At 50.2% G+C, this 20894-nt stretch overlaps 2 protein-coding genes across 4 annotated transcripts in view; both read right to left on the bottom strand.

Moving 5' to 3' along the window:
• The window catches only part of LOC126934319 (fumarylacetoacetate hydrolase domain-containing protein 2B), a 32412-nt gene extending 22526 nt beyond the window's left edge, over nt 1–9886 (bottom strand). The window contains exon 1 of one of the 2 annotated variants that reach the window (XM_050755150.1): nt 9746–9886. The gene's annotated coding sequence lies outside the window, so the exon portion shown is untranslated. Of the gene's footprint in view, nt 1–9605; nt 9673–9745 lie in introns of those variants that run through there. The other variant, XM_050755148.1, reaches the window with a different exon arrangement.
• LOC126934318 (fumarylacetoacetate hydrolase domain-containing protein 2A) lies at nt 1266–9886 on the bottom strand. 2 transcript variants are annotated; one of them, XM_050755145.1, is made up of 8 exons: nt 9746–9886; nt 8740–8990; nt 7378–7594; nt 3830–3889; nt 3393–3555; nt 1861–1969; nt 1640–1727; nt 1266–1501 (listed from the first exon to the last, which is right to left on the bottom strand). In XM_050755145.1, the coding sequence occupies exons 2-8, from the start codon at nt 8982–8984 to the stop codon at nt 1439–1441; spliced, it is 945 nt and encodes a 314-aa protein (XP_050611102.1). In that variant the 5' UTR covers nt 8985–8990; nt 9746–9886; the 3' UTR covers nt 1266–1438. The 2 variants fall into 2 exon arrangements, with proteins under 2 accessions (XP_050611102.1, XP_050611103.1); XM_050755146.1 differs by lacking the exon at nt 9746–9886 and adding an exon at nt 9606–9694.
• Nucleotides 9887–20894: the final 11008 nt, after the last annotated feature.

Below are 20894 nucleotides of genomic sequence, written 5' to 3'. Positions count from 1 at the left end.
GCCCAATACTGGTGAGGCCCTTGTTCCCTTGCAGTCCGCAAGGCAGGCTGTCTGTGTAGGGCACCAGGTCTAGGTCTTCTCTTTTCCGCAGAGTCGGGCTACACAGAGCAGCTGTTCCAGTTCCTCCAGGCCACCGCCCAGGAAGAAGGGATCTTTGGTGAGTCCCAGCCAGTCAGCCCAGGCTCCTGGAGGCAGGGGTGTTTGCTGGTGGTTGCTGCCCCCTGCCGGACAGTGAACCCAACTCTAGGAAGGCGGCTGCAGAGTTCAGAGGGTCTTCTGTCCGGTCTGAGCTCTAGCCCTCCCTGGGCTGCTGCTTTACACAAGAGGAGAGAACCCTGTGCCCAGTGGCTCCCTGTCCTCCCTACCTAGAGCCTTCACCTCTCTCTCCTCTCCAGAGTGTGTGGACCCAAAGCTCGCCATCAGTGCTATCTGGACCTTCAGAGACCTAGGGGTGAGAGGAGCCACTGTCACCATCTTCTGTCCCCGTTCCCACCCCGATAGAGTGGCTCAGGGACACCCAATTACGTCCCCATCACCCCACAGGGCTGGCGTGATGGTGTCTCATTAAGACCCTGGGATTTACTTGGTGTCTTCCAGCAACATACGTGGTGATGGGTTGGAGAAGATGGGATGGTCTCCTGCCTCTTGGTCTCCCAAATCACTGGCTCATCCTTCTAGGTGGGGTATTAGGGCTGCTTTGAGGCAGCTTTTGCACAAAACACTGAGGTCTCACGGCAGGTTTCTGGGGGACAGACTTGGCCCCTGGGCCCGGTGGACACAGTCTCTGTGTTGAGGGTACTCATGGCCCATCTTCCATGGCCCAGGTTCTGCAGCAGATGCCGAGCCCTGCAGGCCCCAGGCTCCACCTGTCCCCTACTTTTGCCAGCCGGGAGAATCAGCAAAGACTAGAATAGTTTATCCGGCAGTTCATTTGTAGCTAGAACTGTGAGAAGGAGCCTGTGCCGAGACTTCTCAGCCCCACAACACAGCCGTGTCCTAGAGCCAGAAGACGGAGAGGAGGCTGCAAACCCTTAGCTGGTCTATAAATATAATCATTGAGGCTTGATTGTCCCTTGCCATCTCTTGCTTTCTCCCTCCTTTGATGTGATAAACAAGGGGACCAGACAGGTTGTCTTTTCCCAAGCCCAGGAGTATCTTTGTGGCGTATGCGTGTGTATTTGCTCTCTTCTTCCCCAGTCCCACAAAATGCCCCGACTTGTCCCATGAAACAAAGCCCAAAAGAAGACAAACAGCAGAAGCCAAGCTGCTGCTTTGGCCTGACAAATTTATTGAAGAGAGCTCAGTCCTCCTCCCTTCTACCCAGAAGAGGCGGCTTCAGGGCCGGCACCTGCCCATACCTGTCACTGGGCCTTTCCCTGGGCTAGGCTGAGTGGGAGCAGATGCCCCCATCCTATGTCCAGGGCCTGTGCAGGAGCCATCACACCACCTTGTTGATGATGACACCTAGTTCTTCAATCTCACACTGGACTTCATCCCCCTTCTGCAACAGAGCAGGCCATGAGAGTGTCAGCCCTTCCGTCAGACACATGTACATCCACACAAGCCTGTACTTCTGAGGTCTGAGCCAAGCCTGCCAGGCCTTCTGGGCCCTTGCTCTCTTTCCTTTTCGCTAACCTACCTTGAGAAAGACAGGAGGTTTCCTGAATACACCGACACCTGGGGGGGTCCCAGTCAGGATGACATCCCCTGGGTAAAAGGTGACAAACCTGGAGCAAAGCCAGAGGACCCGGTGAGACCAGGGGCTGGCTGAGGTGGCCACAGCCAAGGGTGGAGGGCTCAGCTCAGCCTCCACATGTGGGCGGATGGAGTGGGACTGGCAGGACAGGCCCTGGCACTCACTGGGAGACCCAGGCTATCAGGTCCTCCGTCTTGAATACCATCTGGTTGGTGTTGCTGCTCTGGACCACTTCCCCGTTCACTCGGCAGCAGATCTTTAAGTTGTGTGGATCTGAAATGCAAAGATGGTACCTTGGGGTTATCCCTTTCCCCCCTTAAGCCCCCCACTATTTCATAAACACAACTGTAGCGGAGCTTTGTGACTTGCCAGGTGAAAGGGCTTTGTGCCCACATTGACTCAGTGCTCTACGTTAGAACTTTCTGTATAGACATTGGCCTTTTCAGGCCTCCCTGCATCCCCGCCAAGAGCACCCGGCAGTAGTCACAGGGCTGAGTTGAGAGGATGTTCCAGACTCTGAAGAGGGAGAGAAAAATGGCTCGGTTTTTGCCTTGAAAAAAAAAGGGCATCTGTCTACAGCATAGGATGACACCTGTAGATACAAAAATGTCTCCTGGGCAGGGCCAAGCCTGGTGCTCACGCCTGTAATCACAGCACTCTGGGAGGTCAAAGCAGGCAAGGACTGATTAAGCTCAGGAGTTCAAAACCAGGCTGGGGAACATAGTGAGTGCTTGTCTCTATAAAAAATAATAAAAACATTAGCCAGGCGTGGTGATGCATGCCTGTAGTCCCAGCTACTCAGGAGGCTGAGGCGGGAGGATCGCTTGAACCCTGGATATTGAGGCTTCAGTGAGCTGAGACTGGGCCACTGCACTCCAGCCTGGGTGACACAGTAAGACCATTCCAAAAGAAAAAAAAAAAAAAAAGACTTAGCATCTATAAAGCAGTGAGGTAATAGTTCTAGCCAGGACAGTGAAGCCTCATGTAATGGAAGATGGCAGGGGATGGATTAGTGTAAGAACATCCTGGCTAACCAGCACTTTCAACTGTTGGTGGTGGTCTTAGTGTTCTACCCCCCTTAAGTAGAGCAGCTGAAACACAATTTAACTTTACTAAGGACTCTGCATGGGGTGCTGTGAGGTAATGGGGTCTTTGGCATCCTGGCATGGCTGGCCCACATGGACACCTCCCCCCATCTCCACCACAGTTGTGGGCGGCTGTGTTAAGAGGCTGCGCTCTACGCTCTGGGGCACTGCCCCCGTCCTGGCGCTGTCTCCTCACTGTATGTGGTCGGTGCTGTTCTGTTTCAACAATGGCTGAGTGAGTCACACGGGTTCTCATGTCCTGTACTATGGAAGATGCCAGAACCTTGTGATAACTATGCTCCATGATGTTCAACTTAGATTGTTTCAGATGGCGGCAGCCACAGGAAGCCTGATCCACCCATCAGCTCAGTGTTGTCATTTACTTCCTGCAGTTTCACATCCTCTGCAGTTGTGTTCCCTCTAGGGGGCTTGGGAAGGAAGCCCATGGGAGAACTCATGGCTGAGGGTAAGAGACTTGCCCTGTGTGGAGTCAGCAGTGAAAGGGTGGCCAGGGAGGGCAGGCACCGCATGTACCTGAACCTACGCTCCTCCCTGGAGCACTGTTCTTCTGTGCAATGGTAGGTACAAGGGGGCAGGGACCAGGGACCTACCTGCTACACTGTCCTTGGTCACCAAGGCAGGGCCCAGAGGGCAGAAGGTGTCGAAGGTTTTCCCCAGCAGCCACTGTTTCCCATTTCGTCTCATTTGCCAGTCACGAGCACTCACGTCATGGGCCACAGTGAAGCCGGCCACGTGGGCCATGGCATCTGTGGCCTATGGGGCAGGGGATGTGGCCATACAGGAGGTTAGATCACGGGTGACACCAACACCTTTGGTAAAGGATCTCTAAGCTGTTATCCCGTGTTAGTAGCCAGGACCAGCCAAAGGTGGGTGAAGGGCAAGGCAGTGTCAGGGAGCAAGGAGGCTGACCGCTTCCCAGGGTCAGGGACAGCTGGCACTGTGTGTTGGTGAGAGTTCAGCACTGGGAGAGGCAGGAGCTGGGGCCTCTGCTACACTCTGGCCTGGGAGCCCCACCTTTCCACCTCACCTTGATGTGCTTGCCTTTCTTTCCAATGACCACGGCCAGCTCTGCTTCCCAATCTACTTCCTGTAGGGTGGGAGAAGAACAGTGAGCTGCAGTGACTTCGGGGCCCATTGTCCATGCTGAGAGGCTGCACACGGTGCTGAAGGGCCTGGACCTTTGTCATTAGGGCTTGGGTGCCAGCCCATGTTTGCCATCACCACGAAGCAGAGCCAAGTGAATGACAAGGGAGGTGTGACTTGTAGACCAATACTTTTTGGGCAGTGACAGACAGCATCACGGGATGCAGGCACAGGTCCTGTCCCCACTGTGACTGCAGAAGAGCAACATGTGTCCAGCGCACTGAGTTTAAAAGTTACTCTGGATACTTTTAACAAAGAATAAATACGAAGTAATATCCTCCAGCAATATGTAACCTTACTGTATGTCAGGGACTATTCTAAATGCTGTAATGTTATTAACTCACTTTAGTAAGAAAAAGATTGACATCCCACAAAGGACTTGAGTAAGCAATTCACAAAAAGGCAATGGACATGGCCAGAAAACATGAAAATATGCTCAGCCTCTCCCATAATCCATAAAATACAACTACAAAATAGATATAATTTGAAAATTGGCAGCTCTTTCTGATAACCAGTTGGTATGAGTACACGTGACACCCAGATGCTGGTCTCTTAATACCACTCCCCATTAAGAAGCACCGGGTTCCTCGGGGAAATGGCTAATTCCATGTCCAAGACAGACAGTACATGATAAGCCTAGAACATCTTGGTCAAAAAGCTAGGATATACAAAAAGTGACGGGAATGGAGCCAACTTGAAGGCCCCTCACTGGCCAAACTGAGGTCACCTAAAGAATGTAAATGATGAATTACAAACAATTGAGTAAAAACAAAAATCATGAATTCACAGTGATACTGAAGACACAGGAATAAAAAGAGGAGAGGCAGCTTTTCTTCATAGAAGAATGCCAGCCAATAAAAACAGAAGGCATGATTGAGAAGAGTCATTGATCTTGGCCAGGCACGGTGGCTCACGCCTGTAATCCCCGCACTGCGGGAGGCCGAGGCAGGCGGATCACCTGAGGTGAGGAGTTCAAGACCAGCCTGGCCAACATGGTGAAACCCTGTCTCTACTAAAAATACAAAAATTAGCCAGGTGTGGTGGTACACGCCTGTAATCCCAGCTACTCGGGATGCCAAGGCAGGAGAATCACTTGAACCCAGGAGGCACAGGTTGCAGTGAGCTAAGATCATGCCACTGCACTCCAACCTGCACAACAGAGCGAGACTCCGTCTCAAAAAAAAAAAAAAAAAAAAAAAAATAGGTCATTGTTCTCTAACCCCCAATGCAATAATGGATTCAGTCAGGATGACCACAGGATCCCTGGATGAGAAGCTATGGGGCAGTAAGATAGTTATGTGATCTCAAACTACCACTCATAGACTGCTTATTAATTACAAAAATGGAAATGCGTCTTCCCAATGGAGGGACCTAGTCAATGTCAGCTAAACCAAGTGGTCAAATTCTGGGACCACTGACATGAGCCTCCCAGTGGGATGCAATGGGAAATGTATAACATCTTTGTAGAGCTCTTGATAAAAATGCTTACCCTGACACTAATCATGAAGAAACAACCAGACAAACCCAGGGTGTGAAACACGCTATGAGACAACTGGATTCTTCAAGGAAAGGGCAGGGAGCATGTTTGAGATCAGGAGTTGGCAAACTATGGCCAGCTCACTGTCTGCTGTAACAGTTTGAATGGAAACCCACCATTCATTTCTGTATCGTCCCTGGTGGTTTTCACACTACAAGAGCAGAGTTGAATTGCTGCAAAAGAGACCATCTGACACTCAAAGCCTAATATTTACTAATTGGCCCTTGATATGGTTTAGCTGTGTCCCTACCCAAATCTCATCTTGTAGCTCCCATAATTCCAATATGGTTTAGCTGTGTCCCTACCCAAATCTCATCTTGTGGCTCCCATAATTCCAACATATTTTGGGAAGCCCCGGTAGGAGATGACTGAATCCTGGGGGCAGGTCTTTCCCGCGCTGTTCTCACGACAGTGAATGGGTCTCACGAGATCTGACGGTTTTAAAAATGGGAGTCTCTCTGCACAAGCTCTTTTCTGCCTGCTGCTATCCACGTAAGATGTGACTTGCTCCTCTTTGCCTTCTGCCATGATTTTGAGGCTTCCCCAACCACGTGGAACTGTAAGTCCAATTAAACTTCTTTTTTTTTTTTTTTGGTAAATTGCCCAGTCTCAAGTATGTCTATCAGCAGTGTGAGAACAGACTAAAACAGCCCTTTAAGAAAAGGTCTATGGAACCCTGTCCTAGATTGAAACCACTAAAGAGATAAAACAATACAGTGTGTGGCCTTGGTTGATCAAGGAGCAATAAAAAAAGTAAGCAAATTAAAAGTTACCTTTGGGGCAGTCAGCAGTACTTCTGATTGGGAATTGGGGCAACTGGATTTTATATTAAATATTATTCAAGTTAATTTTCTTGGTAGTGATAATGGTGGGATGGTCATGCCAGCCACTGTCCTTATTCTTAGGAGATGCCTATTTAAGTTTTTCTCACTAAATTGTCTTAATATTCCCAATGTGTTTTAAAAGGTCTCCTTCACCCCACCCCCTGCAAAAAAAAAAAAAAAAAAAAAAAAGTGTATGTTTGCCATGTGGAGGGCAGGGAGAAGGCAAGGGAGAACAATGAAATATGACCAAATGTTTACAATGAAATCAGGTGGAAAAGTTATCTGAGCGTTCACTGTGTTACTTCCCCAGCTTTTCTATAATTTCCAAGACATTTCTAAAATAAAAATCAGAGAGAAAAAGTAACCAGTGTTAATAAGGGTATATACACTACTGGTGGATGTGTGAGTTGCTTTTACGATCTTTTAAAAGGCCAGTTGGCAGAATTTTTCAAAAGTTTTGAAATACTGCCTATACTCTGACATATTTAAATTCTAAGGGTTTATTCAAAGGAAATAATAATGTATTAATGGACATGAAAGCCTTTTCTATATAAGGATGTTTATTGCAACATTTATTTATAGAAGCCGAAAACTAGAAACAGTATCCAGCAATAAGGTAATCGGGAGTAAACTAACCTATATAACAAACTCAGTGGTAACCTAAATATGTCAGGGAGAATATTTAATGGCATGAAAAAATGCTCCTGATGGAGTCTTAAGTAAAAGATAAGTGTATGTACAGTATAAACATATGCAGGAGTGGAGAAACACTGGGAAGACAGACAGAAAAACATTAATATTGCAAGCCCTGGGCAGTGGGATTACGGGTGACGTAATTTTTAAATGTTTGTCTCCATTTTACCTCCAGTGAAGGTGCATTGCTTTTGTAATCAGGAAAACACGTACATTAACTTTTTTTCCCAAGGCCACCGTTATTACTGAGTGTATAATCCCCTAGAGTTTCTGCTGAATGTACTACTGAGCAAGAGCTGGCTCCAGCAGGCTGAACACTGAGCTCAGAACGCCCTTGCGATGGCCCAGTGACGAGGGAGGGCGTGGGGAGGCACTGACCTGGCTCTCTGGTGGGAGGACCACCTCATCATAGGGCCCCACGATGGAGCTGGCAAACTTGCTGAAGATGATGGGCTCCTTGGGCACGGGCACATTCTGTTCTTTGCAGTGGTCCGCATAATTCATGCCCACACACACCACCTTATCTGGCCGTGTGACTGGAGCCAGGAAGGTTACCTCCGACCGTGGGAGAACTGGCAACTGGGCAGCCAAGGCTCTGTAGAGACCACAGCAGGTGAGAGGGTCTGGCTGGGAACAGGTCAGCAATCCCGGCAGGTTGGGCAGATCCTGCAGCAGCTACAGGTTTTGCTTTTTGAAATATATTTCCTAGCTCTATCAACCATCGGAGTCAGTATGAAAATCAAGCCGAGCTATCGTCCTTTGATACCAGAGCAGGGCTTTTATTTTTCCAGTGTTGATTTCCGCTCCCGCTTCGGTAACTCATGTCCATGTAAAAGACACAAACTGGAATACACAGAAAGGCCTCCCGTTCCCCTTCTGGTTCCCCTGTTCCCCTGGCTCTTCGCAGCTACTCTATGGATATTCTTCTCCCAGCCTTTTGTATGCAAATGAAAGCACCAATCTTTACACTTTTGACAAAAACAACTGGTTTTGGAGATCTCTCCTTAACAATATGTAACAATACATAGAGGGCGTCCTCTTTATTGCTTGTGGCTGCATATTACTGCTGTATAGAGATATACCCAAGTCCCTAATGAGGGACATGGAGGTTTCTCATCTTTGCGGAATATGGCAATATGGGAACATACTGTTAATACTGTGAGCCGTGAAACATTTGTATTTTTTCCTATTTTAATAGATGAAAATGACATCTTAACGTGTTTTTAATTTATTGTTCATCAGCTCCTTAGACCAGATTCTGTAGGGGTCCAGGCTTCAGGGACGCTCTCACCTAATCTAGTCCAAACCCAGAAACTGTCTTGTAAAAAACCTCCCTGCAGTCATCTCCTTGTAGGAGCTGGGAGTCTCTATCACTCCCCCAGCTGCATAAGATGCCTTTTAGGACCCCCTGGCCCAGACCCGTCAGTCAGTCCAGGACTTCATTCCCAGAGGAGGCAGTGTGATGAAATAGAGTGTCCTGGTTCCAGCACCAAATGTATGGCCTTGAAATTGTTAATCCCCTCCCCTAGGCCTCAGTTTTCTCCGCTGAAAACTGAAGATGTTATTACATAAGATTTCTAAGAATCTTTTAAGAGAACAGGTGAGAAATAAAAGGTGAGGTTACTCTCCTCCCTTGCCAAAGAGCTACCTGCTGGTGCTGTTTCCCAGAACAGGAATGCAGTGGGAGGGTGCGGGGGGACCAGGGCAGCTGCTTCAGGGCGATGCTGCCCACTTACTTACCTTCTTGCCACTGAGAGGGTGGCCTCTCCCTGCTCTAGGAACTGTGTCATCGTCTTCGGGAGTGTGGGGTCAAAGGCATTGAGGTTGATAACCCCTCCACCATTCCCTGTCTCCAGGCCCAAGTGAGGCCCCACCAGGTCGGGTGCCTGGAACTGTACTAGTCTCATGTCTCTGGAGGGTTGAAAGGGCCACTTCTGAGCCTGCAGCAGAGCTGTGAGCAGCCTTCTTCTACCAGACACCAGCATCAGAGCCTGCAGAGAAAAACGCAGGATCCGGGAGACGAGGATCCCAGAGCCATCATCAGGATCCCTGAAATTCCTAGGACTATAGCCCAAGGCCCTTTTCCCCATCAACAGTTCCTTGCACACCACATGGGAAGTGGTCCAGGCTTGTATTTTATCCTGCTATACTTCATAAGATGAAAGTACAGGCGCCCTCTGGCTGTTGCCTCAGGGACAAGGCTGGTTACCAGCTCTCCAGGAGAACCCCAGGCCCCACTGCCTGTTCCCTTCCCAGGTGACACACACATGCAGGTTCATTCCAACCTGACAGCGGTCCCCTCAGGGAGCGCGCCCTCCCTTTACAGAAGAGGACACTGAGGCTCGAAGGGGACGACGTCAGGTGCCCAAGGTGCCAGTCAAAAAGTGGCCCTGGGGCTTCTGCAACAACCACTATGTCACACGGCCCGAGCTCAGTCCAACTCTGCAAGAGTCTGTAAGCAAAGGGGCGGCGACATGAGGTGGAAAAAGCAGCCTCCATCAAACAAAGCCTGAGACACGGGTGTGTACGTCGGATCCCAAACCACCGTTCACTCGCCGGGAACCCCCATGCCGGTCCCCTAGGTTCTCACATGCCCATCTCCGTACCCTGCAGTTAGTGAGCGCTCAGAAAGGTCTGCCCCGTCGGTGTGGTCAGAAGCGGCTGGGAATCCGGTCCCAGTTCTGCGCTCCGCGGGAGACCCGCGCCACGGACACCCTTCTGGCCTGAACCAGCCAGGCTCTCCTACCTGGCGGCGGAGGCCGATCCTCCTGCGCTGAGTTAGCGCTCGCGGGGCCGGAGGTCAAGGGCGGCGCGCGCCTGAGCACTGACACCAGTGACCGCAGCCAGCCGGGGAACTACAGCCGCGCGAACGCAGGGCCGCTGGCCCAGATCACCGCAGCGAGAAGCGGGCGCGTCCTATGACGTCACAGGCAGCCGCCGCCGGAGGGGCCCCAATCCCGGAAGCGCGGGCCCAGCGCGGGGCGGGCGGCTCAGGGGGTGTTCGGGCTCCAGGCACAGCCCGGCGCCTGCCGCGTCTTCTGGAGACGGTGGCTCTCGGAGCGACTCTGCACTTGCCCGAGCCCGAGAGTGGGCGCTGCCCGAACGTTTGTCCCTGGGCGCTTCGCTGGCCTCATCCAGTCTGGGCCTGTTCTGGGCCTGGCGCCGGTCCCGTCTTCCCATCGGTGGGGAAAGTGGTGGAGGAGACCGAGGCAGGTGCTGGGTGGCGGAGAATGATTTGTGGCTTCTGATTCTGACGGGTGTGGTTGAGGAGGGGAGGGATGACTGCCCCCGTTTTACCTACGGGGAGCCTGGCGCCAGAGCTGTTTTCCCAGAGTGACAGGCGGTGAGCAGTGGAGCTGGCGCTCCTGACGCCGAAGCCCGGCGTTTCCCAGCCACTCTCGGCAGCGCCGCTGGGCGCAGGTGGGGAAGCGGGGAAACGGGGCTCCGTCCCCTGCAGAGGGCGGGCGTGCAGGGAGCGGCGGACGAACTCCACAGACAGCCATAGCTCGGCTCTTCAGCTGCCGGCTTTGAAGAGTGTGAGGGGCTGTGGGCAAGAGGCCCCCACATTACTCAAGGACCAGATCGTCAAGAGCTTGATTTGCCCCACGAAGGAGTCTGGACCTTGTGTAAGTGCACAGGAGACCGCTGGAAGGTCCTCACTGGCGTGCCATGGCCCGACTTCTATTTGAGAAGTTTTTCTCTGGCCACCCGTCTAAGGAAAGGTGTCTGGGTGGGTGGTGCAGGTGAGAACAATGGTGCTGTGGTGAGTGGCGGAGAAGGTGAGTGTTCAGAGATGTTCAGGAGGAAGAACTGACAGCTCTGGATGACAGGAGGTGGAAGTGAGAAGGAAGGAGGTACAAGGCCGACTCCTGGGTCTCTAGCCCGGTAGGTGCAGGGCCGTTCATGGAGACGGGGCTTCTGGAGGAGCAGCGGGTCTGGGGAGAGGATGGTGAGCTCCGATTTGCATGGGACATCGAAAGGGCATTGAACGGTGGGCAGTCGGAGCCATGGGTCTGGAGCTTGGGACTTCGGCCTAGCTTGCAGAAGGTAACCACAGATATAGAAATGGAACCTGTGTCTGGGCGCGGTGGCTCACGCCTGTAATCCCAGCACTTTGGGAGGCCGAGGCGGGCAGATGACGAGGTCAGGAGATAGAGACCATCCTGGCTAACACGGTGAGACCCCGTCTCTACTAAAAATAAAAATAAAGTAGCCGGGCGTGTTGGTGGACACCTGTCGGGAGGCCGAGGCAGGAGAATGGTGTGAACCCGAAAGGCGGAGCTTGCAGTGAGCCCAGATCGCGCCACTGCACTGCAGCCTGGGCGACAGAGGGAGACTCCGTCTCAAAAAAGAAAGAAAAGAAAAGAAAAGAAAAAAAAGAAGAAGGAAAGAAAGAAAAGAAAGAAAGAGAACCTATGGGGGTGGCTGTGATCAGGGGGATCGCTGAGGAGAACCTGGCACAACCGTTGCACTAAGCCATAGCTCCCAAAGGCTTTCTGAAAAGCTAAGGTGCAGCCTGGAAGAAAATATGTGCAAAGGCTGTATTTGATAAAAGACTTGTATCCAGAATATAGAAAGAACACTTAAAAATCAATAGATAAAATCAATTCAGTTTTTTAAATGGACAAAATATTTGAACAGACAGTTCACCAAAGAAGATACACAGATAGAAAATTAGGACATGGAAAGATGCTCAACATCATTAATCATTAAGGATATGCAGATACAAGCACAATGTGACACCTTCTCACACCTATACCTACGAGAATGGACAAAGAAGACTGATTATAAAAAGTATTGGCAAGAATGTGGAGGACCTGGGATTCCTGTACACTGCTGATGGGATTATAAAATAGTACCACCAGGATCGAAAACCATTTGGCAGTGTATGAAGAGAGTTAAACATACACCTACTGTATGATCTAGCCATTTCAATCCTGACTCTTCACAGTACTGAATTTTTTCTTAGCCCTTTGCTCCTAGAAATAGTGAAGGTTAAGGAATTCCTCCACTCTTTTGTTCCAGATTACACCCTACTGGAAAGAACCAGTGACTTCCCATATAACTTGGATAAGACTCCCAGATGCTCCCTTGTTTATCTCTGACCAGGCCAGACACAGACCCTCTAAATTCCCAGTCTTGGCATCACAAATGATTAGCTGAACTGCTTGTCCCTACAGATCAATAAGAACAAAATGCCTGTAAGCAAACCTTGGTTCGGATTCTCTCCTTTTCCAGGCCGTTGAGCTTTGGCCCACCTGCAGCTTGTGCCAACCCACAGCCCTCCTGAGGGTCCCTCCTGAGAACAGGCTGTCTGCAGGGTAAGACCTCCTCAATGGTGACCCTCTTGCTCAGCCCACTTTCCCATAACAGTTCTTTGTAGCCACGTTTACGCCTCCCTATACAAGATCAGCCACTTGCCTAACCTCTGAGACACTTGCAGATCATATGGGAAGGCTGCCAGTGGGCACTGCAGCATTTCTCTGTTGCAATGATCACCACCACACCCCCACAACAGTCCTTTAGAATAAATTCTCTCCTTGCATAATTCAGATTTGTTTTTTTGTTTTATAGTAATTACCTGAGAAGTAAAAAAATATGCTCATGCAACGACTTATACATAAATGTTCACAGCAGCCTTTTAACAAAATCTCCAAACTGGAAACCACCTGGTTTTCCATTAACAGGTGAATGTGTAAACACTGTGTGTGGCCACACTAGGGAATACTCAGCAATAAAAAGGGACAAGTTGTTGATGCAACATGGATCTAGATCAAGATAATTAGTCAGAGTGAAAAAGGTAGATTAAAAATGAGTATGTATGGAATTACTTCATTTGGATCGAGTATCCTTGGGGGGTACTTTCCAAGACCCCTAGAGGATGCCTGAAACTTCATATAGTACCAAACACTACATCTGCCATATCTTTTCCTATACATACATACCAGTGATCAAATTTAATCCAGATGAAGTTAATCTGGTGCTACACAGTTGCTGTCAATCAGAATATGTTTCTGTTCACGTCTTCTACCCACAAATCTAATGCTTTTTCCATCCTATCTAAGCACTTCTCACACCCTGTAGCCATAACTTTTGCAGTTTGAGGTGCGACAGCAAAACTGGCATACATTTCTTTTTCCTTCTTCGCAATTTCATGGATAGAAGATTCGTTCTTTCTGTAGATCTTAGCAACCTCATCATGTGATTTTCGTTTTCTTAAGTCAGGAGTGTTCCCATTTTCACTTAAAGGAAGGCTCCTCTTTGGCATATCGGAATTGCCGGCACCACTCCCCTTTTGCTTTGGGGCCATTATGAAGTCAGATGATGGTGCCTTGCACAGAAGCACTGCGGTACCACAACAGTGGATCTAATCACGGAGCCAGCTCATTGGTGACTAAGGGGCAGGGAGGGCAGACGTCATGGAAAAGCTGAACAGAGGAATGATTCCTGTCCCAGGTAGGATGGAGCAGGATAGTGCAGGATTTCATCACACTACACAGAACAACACATAATTTAAAACTTAGGAATTGCTTATTGCTGAATTTTCCAGTTAATATTTTTGGGCCATGGTTGACCTTGAGTAACTGAAATTTCAGAAAGCAAAACCATGGATAAGAAGGGACTACAGTACACTAGAAATGCAAATGAATGTGTAGTGACAGGAAACAGTCCAGTGGTTGCTTGGGTGTAGACACGTACTTGGAGAAACTGCTTGTACCTAGGACAAGAGATGGTGGAGAGCTGGACAAATCCAGGGTGGTGTCCAAATGGATGGTGGATAAATCCAGGGTGGTGAAACAGAGATCATAAGACTGACAGAATATACTCTTTGTGGCTTATAAATTATTAAATTATAAATAAGACTAAGGCCATGCCAGGCAAAAGTCACATACCCCTACACTAAAAGAATAAATGTTCTAACTCACCAACTGCCAGATGCTAACTGATGCCTCCAGACTCCACTCCACAAAGCATAAGTATGGGTTTGACTGAACAAGAGACTGACTTCAGTAGTTTTCTCCTGATAAGACACCACTGACTGTGGGCTGGTTCTGACCAGATTATAGAGGCTGTGCAGTGAGTACCTTTGTGTTTTTTTTTTTTTTTTTTTTTAAAGGCAGGTCTGGCTCTGTTGCCCAGGCTGGAGTGCAGTGGCATGATATTGGCTCATTGCAATCTCTGCCTCCTGGGCTCAAGCCATCCTCCCACCTCGGCCTCCCAAGTAGCTGGGAGCACAGGCGCACACCACTGTGCCTGGCTAATGTTCTAACTTTTACCTTTTGACCCTTAGAGGCTAACTTTAGGCATTTAATGTTACGTTTCCACCCCAAAGTGAGCACGGATTTTATGCAACACACAGGGTTATTCAGTTGCATGTGTTAGGGTCCCCTCATAAATATTCATAAGGCTCTCATATAACTTACTGAATATGTATGTATAGTTCCTGTCTTTGGGCATACGCCTCAGCCTCGCCGCTTTTTCCTCTGAAGTGCCTGCTTTTGGTTTCTGCTAAAGGCCACGTTTCCCCACCTGTGGGATGGCCAGCCTGCAGGTGGCAACCCTTTCTAAGAGATAAAACTCTCCTGGCTAAATTTCTACACTTTGTGACTTCTTCCACTGACAATTGTGACTGAATAATCAGAGAGGAAATAAAAGCTTTTGACCCCTGCTTTCTCCGTGGCTACCGTTATGATGTGGGTTGGTTTTGCCATGAATTCCTTGTCACTGCCTCAATGCACGCCCAGCCCCACAGGCAGCTTGCTCCTCTCTCTGCCTCTCCCTTGCTCTGGTTGGTAACTCGCATGTTTCACAGAGAAAACAGAAGCCCTCACTTGGCATTTCCTACTCCCATGCCCTCAGACCCTCCACACCTGCACCTGCCGTGTGCTAGCCCCGCTGATGAGGAGCGTCCTCCTTCCCAGGCCTCAAGTCCTGTGCAGGAGACCCTGCACCGTGGTTGCCTTGCACTGAGACTTACCCCGTATTCCTCTTGAGCAGGACTCTGCCTCTTCAGCACGTCTTCCCGCCTGCTCGGATCTCTCTGTCTTAAACAAATCGAAGCAAAACTGCTCTTTGGCCCCACTTCCCTCCAGCTGCCCCTCCCACATCGCTCACCAACCTTCCTCGGAAGGTCTCCCACAGGAGCTTCCTTCCCATATGAATCTTCACTTTGATTCCTTGTCTCCCATTCATTCCTCATTCATCCCGATCTGACCTGTGCCCCCATCCTTCCACTGAAACATGTCTTACTTAAGTCCCCAGTGATATCCATGGTGCTCAGACCAAAAGACACTTTTGTTGTTGTTGTTGAGATGGAGTCTCGCTCTGTCGCCCAGGTTGGGGTGCAGTGGCGCGATCTCGGCTCACTGCAGCCTCCGCCTCCAGGTTCAAGCGATTCTCCTGCCTCAGCCTCCCAAGTAGCTGGCACTACAGGGGAATCCGCCACCACGCCCAGCTCAAACGACACTTTTTATCGTTACCTCTAAGCACTCTTGGCCTCTCTGGGCCATTTCCCCGTGCTTTAAATACTGCCTTCCCGTGGCTTCCCAGCAGAGGTGACTGGTTGCCTTCCAGTATCCTTTCTTTCCCTCTTCCTTAGCAGTAAAACCCCATTTATTTGCTAGATATGTGGCTGCCTAGAATAGAGAGATTCATTTCTCAGTCACGCTTTGAGGCTACATGAGACCATGAGAGTTAGTCTGATTAGCGAGATCTAAACAGAAAATTTGGGAGTTAAAGGAATTATTTAAAAAGAATCAGCAGGCCCTTACTCTTCACCCTTCTTTCTTTCTACTGGCTGAAATGTGAATGTGATGGCTGGAGCATGAAGGGCCATCTCTGGCCTTGAGGTGACAGGTTACCGGAGCTAGGATCTGGATCCCTGAGGATTGTTGAGCTGCCAAACCAATGCCAAACAATGCTCTGTTGGCCTTTTATGCAAGAGAGAAAAAAAATCTATGGTATTAAAAGCTCCCATTATTCTGAATCCCTGTTCCTTGCAGCCAAACATAGTCTCCATTGATAGGTCTTCTGTCATATCACATTGTCTTGAATTTTCCTCCTCTATCTCAGTCATTCTTCAGACTCACTCTCCTCCATCCAACCTGTAAATGTTGCCGCCTCTCAAAGCATGGTACTTATGTCTCTTCTCACTCAACAGGATCCCTCAGACCACATTTTTCATGCTTGATGGTTTAGTTGCTACCTATAGAAAGAAGACTCACATGTGTACATCTTCATAAACTCAACTGTCTATGGGACACTTTCATTTTGATGTCTCAAAGGCACCACAAGCTCAACATGAACTCATGATGTTTCCACATCAAACGTGGTCTTCTTCTGTATCTCAGAGGATGTCATGGCATCCCCTGACCATCCACCTGAGCAGCCCCCAAGCCAGAATTCAGTCTTTGCCTTTTCCTCACGCTATTCCCATTTGCATCTTCACATCCTGGCAACTTTACCTCCCCACATCATCTGAACGGATGGACTTCCCACCATCCCAGGCCAAGATGCTATCTGACCCTGCTGGCCGCACTCCCACTGTGGCCTCTGTGATGATTTAAAAACATGTCCTCAGGCCGGGCGCGGTGGCTCAAGCCTGTAATCCCAGCACTTTGGGAGGCCGAGACGGGCGGATCACGAGGTCAGGAGATCAAGACCATCCTGGCTAACACGGTGAAACCCCGTCTCTACTAAAAAATACAAAAAAAAATAAAACTAGCTGGGCGAGGTGGCGGGCGCCTGTAGTCCCAGCTACGCGGGAGGCTGAGGCAGGAGAATGGCGTAAACCCAGGAGGTGGAGCTTGCAGTGAGCTGAGATCTGGCCACTGCACTCCAGCCTGGGCAACAGAGTGAGACTCCGTCTCAGAAAAAAAAAACAAAAAAACAAAAAAAAAACATGTCCTCAAATTATTTGACAAGCCTTCCATGTCCATTGCCTTTCTTGTGGGCGGAACCTAGCAATTCACTTCTGAGGAGTATGGGGGAAGGACCCAGCATTCCTTCCACAGCTAGGCTGTCAGGCTGCCTGGCTGCCGCAAAAAGTACCGTAGCCTGGGGGACTTAAACAGCCGCAATCTGTCACCTCAGTTCTGGAGGCCAGGAGTCTGAGATCATGGTGTCGGTGGGCTGGGTTCTTCTGAGGCCTCTCTCCTTGGCTTGCAGGTCGCTGTCTCCTGGCTGCCTCTGCACATGGTTGCCCCTCTGTGCACACGTGGCGCTTGTGTCTCTTTATGCGTCCTAATCTCTCCTTATAAGGACGCCAGTCAGGCTGGATCAGTGCCTACCCTAGAGCCCTCATTTTAGTTGAATTACCTCTTTAAAGGCCCTATCACCAAATCCAGTCACAGTCTGGGGTCCTGGGGTCAGGACTTCAACATGTGGATGAGGAGGGGGCGCAGTGCAGTCCATCACAACTAGGTTCTAATCGGTGACCCAGCTGCTTCCTGGCTCTCAGGACAGTGCATCGGTCTAGGTCCAATCAGGAGAGAGAAATCACGCAGGGATTGGAACAGACTGAGTTTAATACAAGGAGGTAGCAACTACGGCAGGGGATTGGAGCCATGAGGGATAGGCTGGTAAAAAGTAAAGAGAACTCTAAGGACTAAGGAAGGACCTTAGTATAAGAGTAACCAAGTTGGGCGTGGTATTTTACGCTTGTAATACCAGCCGTTTGCAGGCCAGGGCAGGAGGATTGCTTGGGCCCAGGAGTTTGAGACCAGCCTGGGCAACATGGTGAGACCCTGTCTGTACAATAAAAAATTTAAAAACTAGCCAGGCGTGGTGGTGTGCATCTGTGGTCTCAGCTACTTAGAAGGCTGAGCTGGGAGGATTACTTGAGCTAGGGAGGTTGAGGCTGCAGTGAGCCACGATCACGTCACTGCACTCCAGCCTGGGGGACAGAGGGAGACCCTGTCTCAAAAAAAAAAAAAAAAAGCAGCCAAACTCTTAAGATACAGGGAAGAAGCTCCCACCATATAGACCATGAGATCCAGATCTTGCTGTAGTTTTGCGCTGGTGAAACTCACTGGAATCTTGTGTCTATTGTAGCAAACATATTCCCCTTGGAACCAGATCTTCCCCTTCGTCATCAGGACCCATCACGGCAGCCACTGGATCAACCCTCCTGTTTTGCCTGTTGATTCAGTGGCATAAGGAACCCAAAGTGACCAGGGAGCAGTGTTCACTTCTCTGTCTCCTGGGGGAGGCTCTCTCCCTTTGAGTACTAATATCTCCAGCAGAGCTCAAAGTGGCCAGGACAAGAAACAAAACTGCTGTAAATGAGTTATTAGATGTACTATCGAGAGAAGCACTCCCACTCCTTATAGTCCATAGACGATGCTGGGCACGGAATATGTGTCCCGTGGTGAAAACCTCTGCCCCTTCCACAGTGGAGGAGGTCCAGGGTAATCAACCTGGCACCAGCTGGCTGGCTGGTTTCCATGGGGAGTGGTGCCATAGCAGGGGCTTTCCATTGGTCTCTGTTGTTGGCAGACTGAGTCTGAGCAGTGGCGTCAGCCAGGTCCACCTTGAGACGGGGAAATCCATGTAGTTGAGACCACGCATATGCCCCATTCCTGCCACCATACTTTCCACCATCTCCTTACTCCAGACAGCCAAATATACTGCTCAAAGTTCTATCCACTGGGGGGACTTCCTTCACCACTGCCCTTCAGAGTCATCCCTGAGTGGGGCTGCCATCTGCAGCTTGTTACTTTTGGGTGGCATAAGCCGATTGTACAGATCCATTCATAAGTCTTGCTTGAGTTTCTTCTTCCTCAGTAGACTGATCCTAAAGAACATGCAGAAAGCCACAGGCAGGGATGGAGGGAGAGGAAGCAATGCAACTGAACTTGCTGTCAAAGGAACCTGAGCCACCTGCTCCTGCAGCTTAGCTGTCCCCTCCCCACTGCCTGAGCTCCATCTCTTGTCTGCCACTTCCACTTGATAGCACGTCCAGCTTATGACTAGGTGGGTCAGACAATACAGATTGTTTCAGGAAGCTCAGACCACGTGGTCGCCTGACAGCCCATGGTTAGGTTTTCAGTCTTTACCAAAGCCCAACAACAAAGCTAGAGGCTGTTTCTCAAAAGGAGAGTGATTGTCTCCAGGAGACGGTATAGACTGGCTCCAAAATCCTACCGGTCCAGCTGTGATGGTTCTCCTGTTAGTGCCTTCCAGAGGCTTCAAGCTCATGCCTATTGGCCGTGAACACTCCAACCATCAACTGACTTCCACCTCAGCCGCTGTCTAATTGCAACAGTCATGAGAGACCATGCCAAGAATCACGTAGCGGGCCCAGTCAAGCCCCGTCCTTGTAACATGTAGCTCAGTGGCTGTGTGGCAATAGCTAAACAGAATAACCTCCTTTCTGGTTTCTCTGCATCCACTTGGGTCCTCTCCAACCTGGTGTCCATGTTTCAGTCAGAGTGGGGTTTTCAAAACACCAATTTAATGTCATACTCCTCAGTGGCTCCGTGCTGCTGTCAGGCTGAGGCCAACACCTTTGGGGTGGCTCTGCCCTGCAGGCCTCTCCCATTTCCCCAGCATTTGCGCCTGGGATCTGGCTGCAGCCCCTGGCAGTGCTGTCTCCCTCCCACCCCTCACCGCTTTCCCCAGCCCCTTCCTCCTCATCCTGCAGGCTGAGCTCAAAGGCTGCTCCCTGGTGGAGTCCCCACGTCATGCGCCTGGCCCAAAGCTCTCACCAAACCATGGGCCTCATCTTCCTGATCATGACATCGGGTGTAAATTTATACTTTTCATAGGATTTAATTTATTAACGTCTTGTCTCCAAAAAAATATAGGCTCCACCAGGGAAGGCTTTGCAGGTATTCTGACATTTTATCCCCATTCCCTGGCACAGTGCTGGGTGCACAACTTATTTTTTGTTGTTTTTTGTTTCAATGAATGAATGAATGAATGAAGCAATGGGCAGATGGGGGATCGGGTGGGACAGATGGGATAGATGGTCGTCCCTGCCAACCAGTGTCTTGTCGCTTTTTCCACATCTGCAGGGGCAGCGGGAACGAGGCCCTGTAGTGGGCAGGGAATGGGGTGGGGGCGCAGTGGGGGAGAAAGGAGGAGGCCAGCGATTCCTCCCCTCTGGGGCCCGTTTGCTCTGCCCAGAATACACTTCTACCTACTTGGAAAGTTTACTGCCGGGAAAGTTTGTCCACAAAGCAAGAAACTTGAGGATTTCTAAATCCTGGTCGGCTGCCAGGAACTAACGGGCGCCTGGCTCCTTGGGGCCTTAGTTTTAGTTTCTGGATGTTTTACTGTATTTGGTGATTTTTCAAACCTGGGAAAAAGTGCTGCCTGGCTTCACATGCTGTGTTCCTGAGCTGGGACACAGCCAGGAGAGCTCAGGAGAGGAAAGGAGATGGAGGAGGGGCTGGGCTGGGGTGGGTGCCCAGGCTGAGGCCCTCCAGTGCAGGCCCCGCCAGCAGAGATGTCTCTAAGGGCCTTCGACCCTGGTGTAACCCCAAAGCTGGCCTCACGACCCCAAAGGCTCAGGGCCCTGTGCCTGGCCCCTCCCTGGGAGCCCTGCCAGGGCCTCCCTCCCTGTGACCTTGACTTCAGCCGCACTGGCTGAGCCCTGCCTCCCCCTGGCTCGCAGAAGCGGATAGCCCAGAGATTGGGAGGAGGTGGCTTCAGGTGCAGTTGCAGGGCTGCACCCCCCAGGTTTTGCTTCCTCTCTCTTCGGCCCTCAGTCAGGGCTTCCCCTGCGGGCTTCCTTCCATGTCACTGTGAGGACACAGTGGCAAAATGGCAGCAACAGCTCCAGGACTGACACCTTTGCAGCTTCAGAGATGGCGGAGGAGAGAGCACCTTTCCCAGCCTTCCCAGCAAAGGTCTCCCTGGGCCTCGATGGTAATCAGGTCATGTGCCTACCC

The sequence above is a fragment of the Macaca thibetana genome, chromosome 13 (assembly GCF_024542745.1).
Source record: "Macaca thibetana thibetana isolate TM-01 chromosome 13, ASM2454274v1, whole genome shotgun sequence".
Classification (NCBI taxonomy): domain Eukaryota; kingdom Metazoa; phylum Chordata; class Mammalia; order Primates; family Cercopithecidae; genus Macaca; species Macaca thibetana.
This window is presented reverse-complemented; position numbering and strand designations above follow the sequence as displayed.